At 40.9% G+C, this 16,470-nt stretch overlaps 1 protein-coding gene across 1 annotated transcript in view; it reads left to right on the top strand.

Annotated features, from left to right (window-relative positions):
- The window catches only part of DYNC2H1 (dynein cytoplasmic 2 heavy chain 1), a 351,138-nt gene that overhangs the window by 37,456 nt on the left and 297,212 nt on the right, over positions 1–16,470 (top strand). The window contains exons 19-29 of the mRNA XM_040460797.1: positions 2,798–2,913; positions 3,558–3,685; positions 6,044–6,193; positions 7,123–7,328; positions 8,214–8,369; positions 8,459–8,573; positions 9,110–9,280; positions 10,504–10,886; positions 12,816–12,948; positions 13,039–13,156; positions 15,364–15,476. Of these exons, the coding sequence (XP_040316731.1) occupies positions 2,798–2,913; positions 3,558–3,685; positions 6,044–6,193; positions 7,123–7,328; positions 8,214–8,369; positions 8,459–8,573; positions 9,110–9,280; positions 10,504–10,886; positions 12,816–12,948; positions 13,039–13,156; positions 15,364–15,476 (1,789 nt within the window). The remainder of the gene's footprint in view (positions 1–2,797; positions 2,914–3,557; positions 3,686–6,043; positions 6,194–7,122; positions 7,329–8,213; positions 8,370–8,458; positions 8,574–9,109; positions 9,281–10,503; positions 10,887–12,815; positions 12,949–13,038; positions 13,157–15,363; positions 15,477–16,470) is intronic.

Below are 16,470 nucleotides of genomic sequence, written 5' to 3' on the forward strand. Positions count from 1 at the left end.
TGTTTTTTCTCATTGCCCTGTAGTACTCCATTGTGTATATAAACCACAATTTCTTTATCGATTCATCAGTTTATGGACATTTAGGCTCTTTCCATGATTTGGCTATTGTTGAGAGTGCTGCTATGAACATTGGGGTACAAGTGCCCCTATGCATCAGTACTCCTGTGTCCCTTGGATAAATTCCTAGCAGTGCTATTGCTGGGTCATAGGGTAGATCTATTTTTAATTTTCTGAGGAACCTCCACACTGCTTTCCAGAGCGGCTGCACCAATTTGCATTCCCACCAACAGTGCAAGAGGGTTCCCGTTTCTCCACATCCTCTCCAGCATCTATAGTCTCCTGATTTGTTCATTTTGGCCACTCTGACTGGCGTGAGGTGATATCTGAGTGTGGTTTTGATTTGTATTTCCCTGATAAGGAGCGACGTTGAGCATCTTTTCATGTGCCTGTTGGCCATCCGGATGTCTTCTTTAGAGAAGTGTCTATTCATGTTTTCTGCCCATTTCTTCACTGGGTTATTTGTTTTTCGGGTGTGGAGTTTGGTGAGCACTTTATAGATTTTGGATACTAGCCCTTTGTCCGATATGTCATTTGCAAATATCTTTTCCCATTCCGTTGGTTGCCTTTTAGTTTTGTTGGTTGTTTCCTTTGCTGTGCAGAAGTTTTTATATCTTCATAAGGTCCCAGTAATTCATTTTTGCTTTTAATTCCCTTGCCTTTGGGGATGTGTCGAGTAAGAGATTGCTACGGCTGAGGTCAGAGAGGTCTTTTCCTGCTTTCTCCTCTAGGGTTTGGATGGTTTCCTGTCTCACATTCAGGTCCTTTATCCATTTTGAGTTTATTTTTGTGAACGGTGTGAGAAAGTGGTCTAGTTTCAACCTTCTGCATGTTGCTGTCCAGTTCTCCCAGCACCATTTGTTAAAGAGACTGTCTTTTTTCCATTGGATGTTCTTTCCTGCTTTGTCAAAGATGAGTTGGCCATACGTTTGTGGGTCTAGTTCTGGGGCTTCTCTTCTATTCCATTGGTCTATGTGTCTGTTTTTGTGCCAGGGAGCCTCATTTTCATGCTACCAGTATTTTCAAATGAAAGGGGAATGTTGGTCTGTCCCCAGGATTTTATAGTCGGTGAGTAAAACTCTGCTGTAATCAGACCATGTGGTGATGCTAATTCATTAGCAAAATATGGCATAATTATTTTAGTGTTTATTAAAAACATCTGTTTAAAAATTTTTTTAATATTTTGCTTTTTGGTTTTTTTTGAGAGAGCATGAGCATGAGCAGGGGAGGGGCAGAGAGAAAGGGAAAGAGAGGGAATCCCAAGCAGGCTCTGTCAGCGCAGAGCCTGATGCAGGGCTCAATCCCACTGAGTCACTTGAGTGACTGACTGACTGAGCCTTCCAGGTGCCCTTAAAATAATGTATCTTTATCAAATATTAGAAATCTCGACATTTTATATGTCAGAATTTCAAAAATTGCATAAAATTTCATGTTTAAGTAAATTGGTATGTCGTACTGGGTAAGAACTGGAGTTAAAACCACTCTAGTCAGTGGGTGATTGAGAATAAATAAATCTTTAAGAGAATAAGATTTTTATAGTAAAAGTGAGTATTTAACTCTAGAATTTACTTTGTAAAATGTCACCTGGATCTGTGTTTCCAAAAGGATTAGTAGCTTTTTAAATGATCTTTGTGACCATAATTTCCAGGCTTTTTAAAAATTTTGTGAATTTAAGATAAATATGAGATTTTTTCTGATGAGCAAGTCTGGTGCAACGTTTGCTTAGAATATGACAATTTGCATTAAGGATATTGTGCAAAGAATTAATATTCTTAACAATATATGCCTTTTTTTCTGAGTTAAAACAGTGTTTCATAAATTTTTTAGAGTGTGGGAACTCTTCTTAATGTTTCATGTTATGGACATATTAGTACATATACTGAAAAATTTGGATCCTACTCTATCCTGGTATTTTTATTTAACACTAATCTTTAGTATTTTGTCCTGTTATTAGCCCTCAAAAATGTGATTTTTTTTTAATTGTGTGGATATATCATAAGCCATTTTTGTATTCAAATTATTCCTAATTTTTCACTATTATAATTAATGCTTTGAAGCAGATACTTGTATATAAAATATCGGCATCTGCTCTGAAAATTTCCTTGGGATAAATTCTCAAGGTGAAGTTAGTTAAGACAAGTGGCCTGGTGTTCATGGCTCACTTGCTCCCCGTGAAAGCCGCATGGTCTTCTGCTCTGATCCGAATTTCTGAGAGTTCTCTTTGCCCACACAACTGAAGACATGAATTAGCAGTTCGTTACATTTTTGTTAATTTGATAGGTAGAAAATGATGGCGTGTCGTTGTCTTAGTGCCTTAACAGTCTCTATTTGCCTTCTGTCTTTTCTGTCCCTTGTCACTGTTGTTTGTACTTAGCAGAATAGCGAATTTCTGTAATAGATATTTAAATAAGTACATTAAATGCTGTGACAGATACAGGGCTTGTGAATGTTTACGTATATTCATGTTGACACTCTAGGAGTTTTTAATGTGCTGTCCTTTTAAGAAAACTGATACACTGGGTGATAAAAAACTTTAGTATTGTAACAAAATCATTGTTTCATGAAAACTTCTTGATAGTACGTGGAAAACATTTTACTAAATGAAATCTGAATGTGCTTAGAGATTACAATAATACTTTTTGAGTTATTTTGAAATGTATTATATAAAATCATTATAATGAGGTTCTTTCCCTCTAATAAGTCTTTCTCATGTCAAAATCTGTCATTTGGCATTTTTCAGTGCGGTCAAGGTAGATTGTTTAAATATTAATTGTAACCCCGTGAAGACTGTGATTGATGATCTCATCCAGAAGTTATTTGATACGCTTGTTCTTTCTTTGAAGAAGTGCATCCAGGGTAAAGACGCTTTTTGATTTTCGTTTTAACTTAATGTTATATACAAAGGCATGTACTTTGATAGTTATGAAATGTGAATCCCAGTGATTAAAATCGACCAAGCTGGAAAGTATCATGAAATGAAATGTGCTTCAAATGGCAATTTTCATAACGTGGGAAAGCCCATGCCCAACTGTTAAGAGTCTAAAAGTGGAGGCGGTTTTGCTGTTTACAATATGGGCCAGTATCAGTTTGGTGCCTGTAGTACTGAGGAAGGTAGGCGGTTCTGCCATCATGTATTTCTTCTCATCTTTTCAGTTACTAAGATTTTCCAAAATTCTGCACTGTGTCTTTTTCCATGAAACTGGGATGCTTTAGCATATTAGCTAAAGGATGGGAAAGGTTACCAATTTTGAATGAAATATACTAAGAATGAGTACATTTTAACTTTGTCAAAATTTTGAGGTATAACATAAAACAACTAGACTTATATGGTGCATTTCTTTGCTTATTCTGTATTTTAAAATTCTGTCGTGTGACCAAGTAATAATTTTAGATTTAACGTATGCCATATGGTGAGTACTTCCAATGCTCTTTGATTTTAAAATGATGCAGCGAAATATTTTTAGTGATAATAACATTCTATGTCACTGTTACCTGTTCAGCTCACTTACATGAAATTGATGCATTTGTAACCGAGGCTATGGACATCTTAACAGTTATGCCCCAGTCTGTGGAAGAGATTGGCGATGCAAATTTGCAATACAGTAGGCTCCAACAGCGGAAACCAGAGGTGAGCATCGCCAAGTAAAGTTATTGATTGATTTTTATTGGACTGGAATGTTTCAATCAGGTAATTTTATGTGACCGTTGAGAAACATCATATAATTTCAGTATTGTAAGGAAGTCCACATAATCTGGCCCCATCACTGAGCTCATGGTTGGACTCTGGTGCTATGTTGGTGCAGTGAAACAGTCTGAGTCAGAGTTAATATTCAGGAGTAGGTACAGTCTGCTAGGATGTGGCACATCTGAGTCAGACTAAACTTAGTAATTCATGCTGTTCCCTCCGGGGTTGTAACCTGAAGGGTGCGGTTTGAGCTGAGTTAGGAATACACACGTTCACACACGTACACACACACTTGCATATGGAGTTATTATATTATGGATGGTTTTAACTAAGTTTAGAAGCAGCAGCAGCAAGAGACATAACTCAGATCACAAGAGAAACTTTGATGTGTCCTTCCTGCGTCATAGACTTCATATGATAAAGCTCACTGAGAGGTGAAATCGTATGCTTTTGTGGCATATTCCACAGCGAGGGTTAGAGAGGAGTAAATGTGTGTCCGAGCTGCTGGGCTTGGGCCCCTGGAAAGCTGATGGTAGCATTTCCTGGGAATGTGGGTGGCTGGAGGGGGAAGGTGTCTGGAGACTGGAAGTGGTGGGGGGGTTGGGACGTCAGATGGAAGTTGAGTGAGGAATAGGGACTTCAGAGTGGAGACTATGTTTATTAATTGGATATAAATTTAAAAGTCATCTCTATGGGGCGCCTGGGTGGCGCAGTCGGTTAAGCGTCCGACTTCAGCCAGGTCACGATCTCGCGGTCCGTGGGTTCGAGCCCCGCGTCGGGCTCTGGGCTGATGGCTCAGAGCCTGGAGCCTGTTTCCGATTCTGTGTCTCCCTCTCTCTCTGTCCCTCCCCGTTCATGCTCTGTCTCTCTCTGTCCCAAAAATAAATAAACGTTGAAAAAAAAAAAAAAGTCATCTCTCCATGCATGAACTGTGAAGCCAGGGGATTGGATGAGACCATGTGGTTGATGGCGGACCATGGAGGGTGCAGAGCAGGGTAGGACATCCCAGCATTTACTGTGGGGATGTCAGAGGAGATGGCAGAGGACCCTGTGAGTGAAGCGAGAGGAGAGACAGAAAAGGTACCCTCGTAGAAACTAGGCGGAGAAACAGAGACGCTGTGCTGTTCCGCCCGCGAGGCGGGAAGTGGCAGCGGTGGTAGGAAGAGTCCCTGTCACTCGAGCCACAGTCAGGGGCCTGGGGCCGACCCGTGGGTGCGGGGGAGTCACGCTGCCGGGTTTGAAGCAGCAGGGGCCATACAGAATCGGGCTGTGATGTCTCTCGGGTGCCGTGTGGACTTGCAGGGGAGGACAGGAGGGCCCCGCCCGGGAGTCTTCTCAGGCTAATCTGGGTTCTGTCCACGTGTGGAAACCACAACCTGACTCTTCGTTTCTGCCTTCTCTGGCCTTCCTAGTACATCATGACTCAGTTTCACTTTCTCCATTGTCCTTTTCTTAAATACTTTGTTTGTGACTGTTCCTTCTGTTCCTGGAATAGTTAGTTTATTTCTGTTATGACCTAATCCCTAATCTTCATTCTTTGAGAAGCCTCCTTCTAACAGTTCCCTGTGAGTAGAAGATTTCTAATAAGAACTTCACTTGGAATAGTTAGAGCATTGTCTTTACAGACTCACAGGTTCCTTCAGTCCTTGTGACCATCTTTAGGATCCTTTTAACCTCTTTGGTAGAGTGCCATAGTTGAGTTTGTATATAGTAATAAGTAAGTATTAGGAACTTCATGTCCAGGAATTTAACAAATTATTTAGAACAGAAACCTTGATTTTTAAAACAGCAAGAACTGGTTAGAATAGAATCTTTTTTAAAATTTTTACTTATTTTTTATTTTAATTTTTTGGAGAGAGAGAGAGAGAGTACAAGTTAGCGAGGGGCAGAGAGCAAGGGAGAGAGAAAAGTGGGGCTCACCCGATGGGGGGCCATGCTCACCTGAGGCAGGGCTGGAACTCACAATCCATGAGATCATGACCTGAGCTGCAGTCAGATGCTTAACCAACTGAGCCACCCAGGCGCCACTTACTTTTTTTTTTTTAAGTTTATTTATTTATTTTGAGAGAGAGAGGGAGGGAGAAAAGAAGAGAGAGAATCCCAAGCAGACTCTTGCTGTCAGCATGGAGCCTGATGCATGGGCTCCAACCAATGAACTGTGAGCCTATGACCTGAGCTGAAATCAAGAGTCGGACACTTAACCGATTGAGCCACCCAGACACCCCTAAAATAAATGGAATCTTGCAAGAAATTTGATAAAATAGGTTGTTTTTTTTATGTTGTTATTTCTTCAACCTTTAGATTTTGCCCTTATTCCAAGAAGCTGAAGATAAAAACAGACTTTTACGAACTGTGGCAGGTGGAGGTTTGGAAACAATTAGCAATCTGAAGGCTAAGTGGGATAAATTTGAGTTGATGATGGAAAGTCACCAACTTATGATTAAAGATCAGGTAAGAACCTTTTAGTCATTGTGTTAACATGGAAACTTGATTTTTTTCTCACTGAAGATTCTGGCTTATCTTTATTCCATTGGAGCTCAGGTAGGTAGGAATTTTATATTGTGAATGAAATTGGCCTCCCTATTTCCGTACCGTAAAACGCTTTATTTAAATGATCATTTCCCGTACTTTGTCTTTATTTCCTACCATATGGAGAATTCAGGTAATCGTATTTTTGGTTTTCCTTATGAGTGAATATGTTTGCCTGCTATGTATGGTGACTTTTGAGGGGACACCTGGTAGTTAAACACACCTGTTGTACTCTCCTGCGTGGACACTGGGACACGCCTCCTCGGTTATGCAGCTCCCTGCTGGTGTGGCACAGCTGGTGGTCATTGGCCAAGCGTGTCTTATCACATCAACTTTGCTGATAGTTGTGGTGGATGCTGCTGATGACATGAATGAGTTTTTGTTTTTTTTTTAATGTTTTATTTATTTTTTGAGTGAGAGAGTGAGAGAGAGTGAGAGAGAGAGAGCATGGGAAGGAGCAGAGAGAGAAGGAGACCAAATCTTGAGCAGGCTCCAGGCTCCAAGCTATCAGCACAGAGCCCGATGGGGGGCTCGAACTCATGGATTGTGGGATCATGACCTGAGTCGAAGTTGGACGCTCAACCAACTGAGCCACCCAGGTGCCCCTGACACGAATGAGTTTTTAATGATGATGCAGGCAGTATATCTCTCGTTACTGAATATTTATAGTCTGATTCTATGTTTTTGACATCAAAATTTTATTGTACTTGAAGTCAGTAATTGAAAACAATCTTTTGAAAAACTTGTTTTGGTGGTTTTTCACCTCTACCTAGAAAGTGTTAGAAATAAAATGTGAAAATAAAGTGAGATTTTACTATAAACTGAATTACATAAACTCTTTTGGCTCATAGATCGAAGTGATGAAAGGGAACGTTCAGTCGCGTCTTCAGATCTATTACCAAGAATTGGACAAATTTAAAGCTCGTTGGGACCAACTAAAGCCTGGTGACGATATTATTGAAACTGGCCCACAAAGTACTCTTGATAAAAGCGCCAAGTCAATAAAAGAGAAAAAGATTGAATTTGATGATCTTGAAGTCATAAGGAAAAAGCTGGTGTATGTTTTTTCTTTAAAATGGATAGTAGACATTTTGATTTATATTTCTCTGTATTAGGCCATAGGCTTTCTTGTTATCTGTTTGTCTTAATGTTTTTCTATATAAACTTCTGAAGTTTTAAAAATGATAATTCTAAGTGCTCATGCTACTACTTTCTTAGTTGTGGGTGGAGTCTATAAGGACTTTAAAGGAAGCAAATTTCTGGTTAGGCTTAGAAACAGAACAGAAAATTAAGTTTACTTAGAAGTTACATTGGGAGTTGGAATACTTGTTTTCTGTGATTTCATTGTATTTAAAAATGAGGCCTATAAAATTAATGGAAAATTGCTATCAGAGACCCGGAGAAGAAAAATGAACCTACAACAATAATATGAGGTTTCCAAGGAAAAAAACCTGTTGCTTTATGTTACAAGTATTAAGGTTAAGTAAGCAATGTTTCAGGTGTCGTCTCTTAGGTAAATGCTTCCATAAGATAGTGGTCTTCATGGGTGAGTGAAGGGTTTAGTACCAATTAGATGAAGGGTATCTTATATTCTAGAATCTAATCCTTGGGTATTAATATTAATGCGATCTTTTATCAGTCCATGATATATGTCATTTTGATAATATGTCATATTATCATTTATGACGTATGACAGACATAAAATACAGATGTTATCAATTCCACTTTGACTTCTTTGGAGAAATACATATTTATGAATTTAAAAGAGGTTATACTTAAGTAGTTAAAGTAAAATTCTTATGCAGTCCCCCACTGTCTACCTTCACTATCAAATATGCACACACACACACACACACACACACACAGGGAATGCAGTTAAATAAACTTAGTGATATTTGACAGTTTTTTAAAATCTATGATATTTCACTCTTTGTTTCCGTAGTGATGATTGCCGTCATTTTGGCCTAGAAGAGCCCAGCTTGTCTTTGGCAGATAGCATCTCCAAGGACATTGAGAGCTGTGCACAAATTTGGGCCCTTTATGAAGAGTTTCAGCAGAGGCTTGAAGAAATGGCCAATGAAGATTGGATTACTTTTCGGTTTGATTCATAAACACTATTTAGATTCTTATAATTTGGTAGTGTTTTTTGGGAGGTACATTTTGAGGTGTATTCCTGGTCTCTTACAGGACTAAGACATATCTGTTTGAAGAATTTTTGATGAATTGGCATGACAGATTAAGAAAAGTTGAAGAACATTCGGTTATGACAGTGAAATTACAATCAGAAGTTGACAAATACAAAGTAAGATGGTTTTACTTTACTAATTTAGAATGAGGTTTGCACCTTTCACGTGTCTTTTATGCAGCTGAGTGAGCTGTACTTTTAGTTTCTGATTTTCAGTGACTCCGTTACATGAACACACTAGGAGGTATGGAGTAAACCATAGAAATTATTGATCTTTCTGCTACTCTTTTGAAAAGTTAGAACTAAGAAATTTATGGTTAAAGTTAAAAATTGGAGTGTTTATACCTCTTAGAGCAGTTTAGGATCTGAGTCATTTAGCATATTTAGGATATAGGTTATTTCCTAAAATAATAAAGATAGAAACATTTTAGGTCATGTCTTCAAATCTGTCAAGCTACAGCAGGAAGTTTGCATGTACCCACAGTAGTGTTTAATAAAAAATCATACACAATTCTGTTTGAGAATTTGATTTCAAGTTTGTTAAATAAGATAATAGAGTAATTAACATTTTATAACTACTCATTAAAGGAAATAACAGTTTGCATTTTGACATATATTCTTGTGTGTACGTGTGTCTTTTTCTCTTTTAACAGACCGTAATTCCTATCTTGAAATATGTGAGAGGGGAGTGTCTTTCTCCAGATCACTGGCTTGACCTTTTTCGTCTGCTTGGCCTTCCTCGGGGGACTAGCCTGGAGAAATTAATGTTTGGTGACCTGCTCAGAGTAGCTGATACAATTGTTGCCAAAGCTTCAGACCTTAAAGTAAGAATCACTTGTATAAATATCTCATGAATATGACCTTTGTTAACAGATGGTTTTGCTTTGTGTTTTATGTAAAAAAAACAGCAAAACTTTTTTTTTCTCTTAATATAGTGACAATGTTCCGCTAGTCCATTATTCTTTCTTTAGTAACACATCTGAATCTGTATAGGAGTATAGAAGCAGCGTAAACCCCTTCCTTGAGAGAAAGAAGACAATATGAAATAAAAAAAAGTAATCTTGGTTTAAGAAGGGAGTCAGCTTCGGGGCGCCTGGGTGGCTCAGTCGGGTGAGCGTCCAACTTCGGCTCAGGTCATGATCTCACAGTTCGTGGGTTTGAGCCCCACATCGGGCTCTGTGCTGATGGCTCAGAGCCTGAGGCTGCTTCAGATTCTATGTCTCCCTCTCTCTGCCCCTCCCCCACTCGTGCCATGTCTCTCTCAAAAATAAATAAACATGAAAAAAAATTTGTTTTTTGAAAAAAAGAAGGGAGTCAGCTTTAATCGAAAAGCAAACAAATACAAATCATTTTATATAAAATACATTTAAAATCATGGGGTGTATTATAAATACAAGCTAAGAGATAGCAAAATCCAGAGAGCTAAACCAAGAACCAGTTTGCAAATCAGGGTTAGGAGAGGTCTGTGGTACAAGGAGAAATGGTACCGCCTTCGGCCGTCTTAAGTGGCAGACTCTGTGTGTTGTGATCTGCCCGTTTGATGTAAAAATAAAAGGACTCTTGATGTCACATTGTTTTTTTCCTATTCAATATGTTCACCTTTGTGTTTGTTCAGAACCCTGGAGCCTGTTAGGTAATTGTGAGATCATAAAGCACAGTTGCTGTAGAAGATGGTTACTAACCACTTGAGCTGCCGCAGAAGTTAAATTTAAGTTACAGTATCATTATTGAGGGCTGCAGAATTTTAAATAAGCCTGTTTTTGTGTTTTGCAATGGATTCTTGATTTTTCTTTTTTTAGAAGTAAAAAGCTTATGGCAGATCTTTAATATCGTACTTTGACTATGTGAGATTGGATACTTTGTATCTGATATCTCCTGATACATTAGCTAGTGATTCTCTTGGATAACATGTAAAATATATTCACTTACTTTTTCCTTTATTGTGAAAAGCCAAATAAAAATATATTGTGTTATAAAATAAACATTGTATGGCTTATTTATAAAATTAATGTGGAAATAATAAATATGAATATTTTATGTTAAATAGGATTTAAACAGTCGGGCACAAGGTGAAGTTACGATCAGAGAAGCTTTACGTGAACTTGATCTTTGGGGAGTTGGAGCGGTATTTACATTGATTGATTATGAAGACAGCCAGAGTCGAACTATCAAGCTGATTAAAGACTGGAAAGACATCGTAAATCAAGTTGGAGATAATAGATGTCTTCTTCAGTCCTTAAAGGATTCTCCTTATTATAAGGGATTTGAAGATAAAGTGTCCATTTGGGAAAGAAAACTTGCAGAATTAGATGAATACCTGCAGAATTTAAACCATATTCAGAGGAAGTGGGTGTATTTGGAGCCCATATTTGGCCGTGGAGCATTGCCGAAAGAGCAGACACGCTTCAGCAGGGTTGATGAAGATTTTCGGTGAGCACGGCTACGTGGGGCAGAGACACACGCAGCAGCTTTTTATTCGTGTTGGGAGGTGCTTAACACGAGCCGATTACTTTTATGTTATGAGTGTCACCTGTGTCTTCAACCTCTTTCTCTTTTGGATCCTTGTGAGGGCTCTTTTCTCTCATCCAGCCATTTGCTTCTTGAACCGTGTTGATCTGACCTCTGTGTTTACCTCGTGACCTGATACTAACAGTAATGTTACTACAGTAGGAGAGGAATCATAATAGTACTAACATGTAGCTACTATTGCCAAAAGTAACACATTATTCTCCTGTTGTAAATTTGATGGGCATTTTTCGCGCCTCATTTTACTTCATCTCTGACAAGTATTTAAAAGCATCGAGCATTTCTTGTTGGAGAGTTTTTTCCCTTGGCTTCCGGGGTACTGCAGGTGGTTTTCTGGCCATCCGTCCGGGTCCCCTTCTAGTTTCTAGTCCTCAGGCCTCTCTGAACATCCAGCTGTGGACACTCCGCGGGATTTCGGTGCCGGGTCTCCTGTCACTGTGTCACGCTCCACGGGCGGTCTCATCCCCTCTTCTGTCCTTGTCCACCTGTCGAGCCCTCCTTCTCTCCTGAGCCCCAGTGGTGTGGACACCCTCACTGTGCCAAAAGCAGGTTCACAAGCTTACCCTTCAGCTCAGGTCCTCTTCCCTGTGTCTTTCTCGATAACTGACTGCTCAGAGTGGAATCATAGGGGTATTTGACCTCCCCCTGTACCTCCAAATCCAGTAGGTCACTGCGTTTGTTGATTCTGACCTACTTCATGTCTTTATGCCTCTCCTGGTTTGCCTTTATTCTGAGCTACTTTTGTCGTCACTCCCTGGGTCCGTGGCCTCACTTGGCTTTGTGCTCATCCTCAGCAGTGAGCCTCGTGTGTGACCGCCAGCGTGGTCTTGTGCTGGTGACTTGTTGTGGCCCGTTTCCTCGAATCCTTTAGTAAACGTGTAGAGAGGTTTCCTGTTGTTCTGAGGATAGAGCATAGCCTCTCCTTGTCCGTTTCTGCAGCCTGCTCTTGTGCGTTCTCTGTTCGCTTTGGGGACGCCAGCCTTGACTTGCTCCAGCATTTCGAGCCCTTCCCAGGATCTTTGTCAGAAGGTGCTCCCCTCCTGCTCACTGATGTCTTCCTTTGTTTTTTTTTTTTTTTTTTTAACTTTTTTTTCAACGTTTATTTATTTTTGGGACAGAGAGACAGCATGAACGGGGGAGGGGCAGAGAGAGAGGGAGACACAGAATCGGAAACAGGCTCCAGGCTCTGAGCCATCAGCCCAGAGCCCGACGCGGGGCTCGAACTCCCGGACCGCGAGATCGTGACCTGGCTGAAGTCGACGCTTAACTGACTGCGCCACCCAGGCGCCCCAACTGATGTCTTCTTTCTATTCACCATGCAGACTCAGCCTCAGTCACTTTCTCACAGATTGCCCCGTTAGCTGCTTTAAAATACATTGTACTTTTCCTCATTAGTATATATCAATATTTTATTTAAATAATTTGAGAAAATATTTAATATCTTTCTCACTGAACCATTGTCTTTATGAGATGGGGCTAAATATTTGTTTAGAGAATGAACGAAATAAGCGAATTTGCAACATGGGAGGTTAAGAATGGTAATGGAGGGCACCTGGTGGGCTCATTCGGTGGAGCATGCAACTCTTGATCTCCAGGTCATGAGTTCGAGCCCCATGTTGGACGTAGAGCTTCCTTACAGGAGAAAAAATAATTAAAAAATGGTAATGGGACATTACTAATTTTTGCCATTATTTCTTAGAAGAAACACAGTGGTGTTTTGCTTTTATAGTAGCGTTACCTCTTTAAGTAGATAAAAAATAAATGTCTCAGTATTTCTCTTTCAGTCAAAAACTGTTAAAATGGAGGTAAAAATAACTTTTTTTTCTTCTGTAGATCGATAATGAGTGACATCAAGAAAGACAATAGAGTCACAACATTAACGACTCACGCAGGAATCAGAAATTCGCTGCTAACCATACTCGATCAACTTCAAAGATGTCAGAAATCATTGAATGAATTTTTAGAGGCATGTTCTTTAAAAATATTTATGTAAGAAGTTGTAAAGTACTTTATTAGTTATTTGAAAAGATAAGGCTATTCTTTTTGTTGTTATCAGGAAAAACGCTCAACGTTTCCAAGGTTTTATTTCATCGGTGACGATGACCTGTTGGAGATCCTGGGCCAGTCTACTAGCCCGTCAGTGATTCAGTCTCACCTCAGAAAGCTGTTCGCCGGTAAGAGCCAACACTCCTTCAACAGGTCCAGCGTTTCACGTACCTTCCAGGCATAATGTTAGGCTCTGACGTAGACTACTGAATAAAATGCCTGTCCTGCCCTCGGGAGGGATTTATATCTTGGTGGGACAGGCAGCCTCACGAGTTGGCCGATCGATGGCCGTGGCTGCGGCCGACAGGTATGTGCTGTCGTGGCTCGTCTGTGGGACCCGTCGCTCACGTCTGCGGCATCTCAAGGCTGACATCTAAGGGTGGATCTGAAGAAGGCGTCGGTCTCAGCTGGAAGAAAGGTGTGAGGGCAGAAGGAATTGGCCGTGCGGAGGCCTGGGAGTGATGGGGAACGTGCCTCTTCATTGTCGAGCTGAAGGTTTCCTGCCTGACGTACAGGTGGAGGCACCCAGAAGGCGGTTCCTGAGAACAGAGAGGTCTGGGACGGGGGTGGACAGTCGGGGGTCCACTGTGCACGGGTAGTGGTTAAGCTGTGGGACTCGGTGAGGTTACCTGGTGACAGGCGTACGGTGATGGGACCCCGGGCTCCAGCAGTGCTGTCACTGTAGGCAGGTTATTGAATACTGAAGGTCTGCCAAAGAAATAATGATTATTTTCTCAAAGCATTCCATTTGTGGGAAGAGAGCTGTGTTTTTCAAAATAACAAGAAAAAACTTTCATCGTGATCTTCACTTCTGATTAGGTATCAGTGAACTACACGCCCACAAGCCAAATCCGGCTCACAGCCTGATTTATTTTATTTTATTATTTTACTATTTTATTATTTGTAACGTTTACTTACTTTTCGAGTGGGGGGCAGAGGATCTGAAGCAGGCTTCAAGCTCTACGCTGACCGCAGAGAGCCTGACGCGAGGCTCGAACCCATGCACCATGAGATCATCACCTGAGCCGAAGTCGGACCCCCAACCGACTGAGCCCCCCAGACACCCTCACAGCCGGATAGTTGAAAGTAGAGTTTCGTTGGAACACGGCCATGCCCGTCGTGGTCCAGAGCCACTTTTGTGCTGCAAGTGGAGAGCAGAGAAGTTGCCCCAGGGAGGGCAGAGCTGTGAAAACCTAATGTATTGAGTTTCTGGTGCTTCACAGAAGCATTTACTCACCAGTGTATGTGTGAAGCTTTCAGGTCCTTTATCTCAGCTGTGATTTGGGCTGTGGGAGGCTTGGAGAGACCTCTTGGCATCAGCAGGCTTGCATCCAAACTCTGCCTCCACTCTCTCAGTGTCATCTCTTACTGTCATTTTTCTAAAATGTTTATTAATTTTTGAGAGAGAGAGAGACAGAGCGTGAGCAGAGGAGGGGCAGAGAGAGAGGGAGACACAGAATCTGAAGCAGGCTCCAGGCTCTGAGCTGCCAGCACAGAGCCCAACATGGGGCTCGAACCCACGAACCGTGAGATCATGACCTGAGCCGAAGTCGGATGCTCAACCGACTGAGCCCCCAAGGTGCCCCTTGTTTCCTATTTTAAATTGGAAAGAATAACTTAGAGGGTTTTTTCTAAGATCAAAATTGGGTAATGTATTTAAGCTTTTGTTGTATACTGTTAAATAAAGTGTACAAAGCTGGGGGAGGGAAGTCCCATTTGCCCTCCCTCTTTCTTTTGTCTCTTGTATCATGTTAGTAGAGTTAGCAGTATATGTTCTTTTCTTTTTTTAATGTTCATTTATTTATTTTGAGAGAGCACACATGCATGTGAATCGGGGAGGGGCAGACAGAGAGGGAGAGAGAATCCCAAGCAGGTTCTGCACTGTCAGTGTGGGGCCCTATGTGGGGCTCGAACTCACAAACTGTGAGATCATGGCCTCGGCCGAAACCAAGAGTCAGATGCTTAACTGACTGAGCCCACATGCGCCCAGTCAGTGTGTGTTCTTATGCACCTGTTTGTGTCTGGCCTGTTGTGCTCATTAGAATGGTTGGGAGGTCCCTGCAGGTACGTTTTGTTCCTTTTCATCACGGAGTAGTTTTCCAGTGTTGGAGTGTGTCAGCTGTTCGTTCACTGGCTGGTGGGCATTTGGGGGCATTTGGGTTGTTGTCAATTTTTGGTTAGGAGAAGCCGTTCTGTTGTATAGGGGAATTAATATAATTGTCATACGTAATGCATATTATCAGGTGTATATTGTGCATTCTGTGGTAATGATGTGTCTTGTTTAATAATGATATCTTTAATCTTTGTGCATTTCAACTGTTCTTTTATATTATAGGTATTAACAGCGTGTGCTTTGATGAAGAATCAAAACATATAACTGCAATGAAATCTTTAGAGGGAGAAGTTGTACCTTTTAAAAATAAAGTTTTAATTTCAAATAATGTAGAGGTAAGTAATTCTTTTTCAACTATGAAAATAAAAAGAATTAACTGTATGAACTTTGTATCAAAAATAAATTAGTCGATTTGTAGGGTAAACTTTGGCCATTTAGGAAGCTCCTCTTGTGTCTTAAAAAATAACAGGGCACCTGAGTGGCTCATTTGGTTAAGTGCCCGACTCTTGACTGGGCTCAGGCCATGATCTCACGGTTCATGAGATCGAACCTCATGCCGGGCTGTGTGCTGACAAGACTGGCTATTAATCTGAGCTCCTCAATTTACTAGCTGTGTGACTTAGAATCACAACTTTTCTGTCTATCAGATACTCATCTTACTATATGTTGCAAAGCCTGTTTATTAAAAATATGGCTTTATACCATATAGTGTTTGGAACATTAGTATTCAACAGGTACTTGTATAAGATGAGTTTTTTCAAGAGGTGGAATTAAAATTTCTTCTTGACTCTCACGCTCCCAAAATGTGTTGTATGAGATGATTGTTTTATAAGATGATTTAGGTAAGCCTGAAACTAATGCATTTATGGAACGACTGTTGACTACTTGGCCCTGGAGCACTGGACGCAAACTGGGACATCTGACTGGTGTGCAGCGAATGCCAGACAGTGGTGGATTGCATCATATTGAACTGTAATCTTCACATTCCACAATTATCTTCAAACTTGCAGTTGGGGCCCATGGCTTATCCCACGCTTAGCCGTATAGTTCAGCGACATGCCCGTTCCTGGTTAAGGCTCAGCATTTTATCGGATGTTGATTACACAAATGAGGTGATTGAAAGCACATGCTTTGGGGCGTCTGGGTGGCGCAGTCGGTTAAGCGTCCGACTTCAACCAGGTCACGATCTGGCGGTCCGTGAGTTCGAGCCCCGCGTCGGGCTCTGGGCTGATGGCTCGGAGCCTGGAGCCTGTTTCCGATTCTGTGTCTCCCTGTCTCTCTGCCCCTCCCCCGTTCATGCTCTGTCTCTCTCTGTTCCAAAAATAAATA

Source organism: Herpailurus yagouaroundi, unplaced genomic scaffold, assembly GCF_014898765.1.
Source record: "Herpailurus yagouaroundi ecotype Mexico unplaced genomic scaffold, PumYag 251, whole genome shotgun sequence".
Lineage (NCBI taxonomy): Eukaryota > Metazoa > Chordata > Mammalia > Carnivora > Felidae > Herpailurus > Herpailurus yagouaroundi.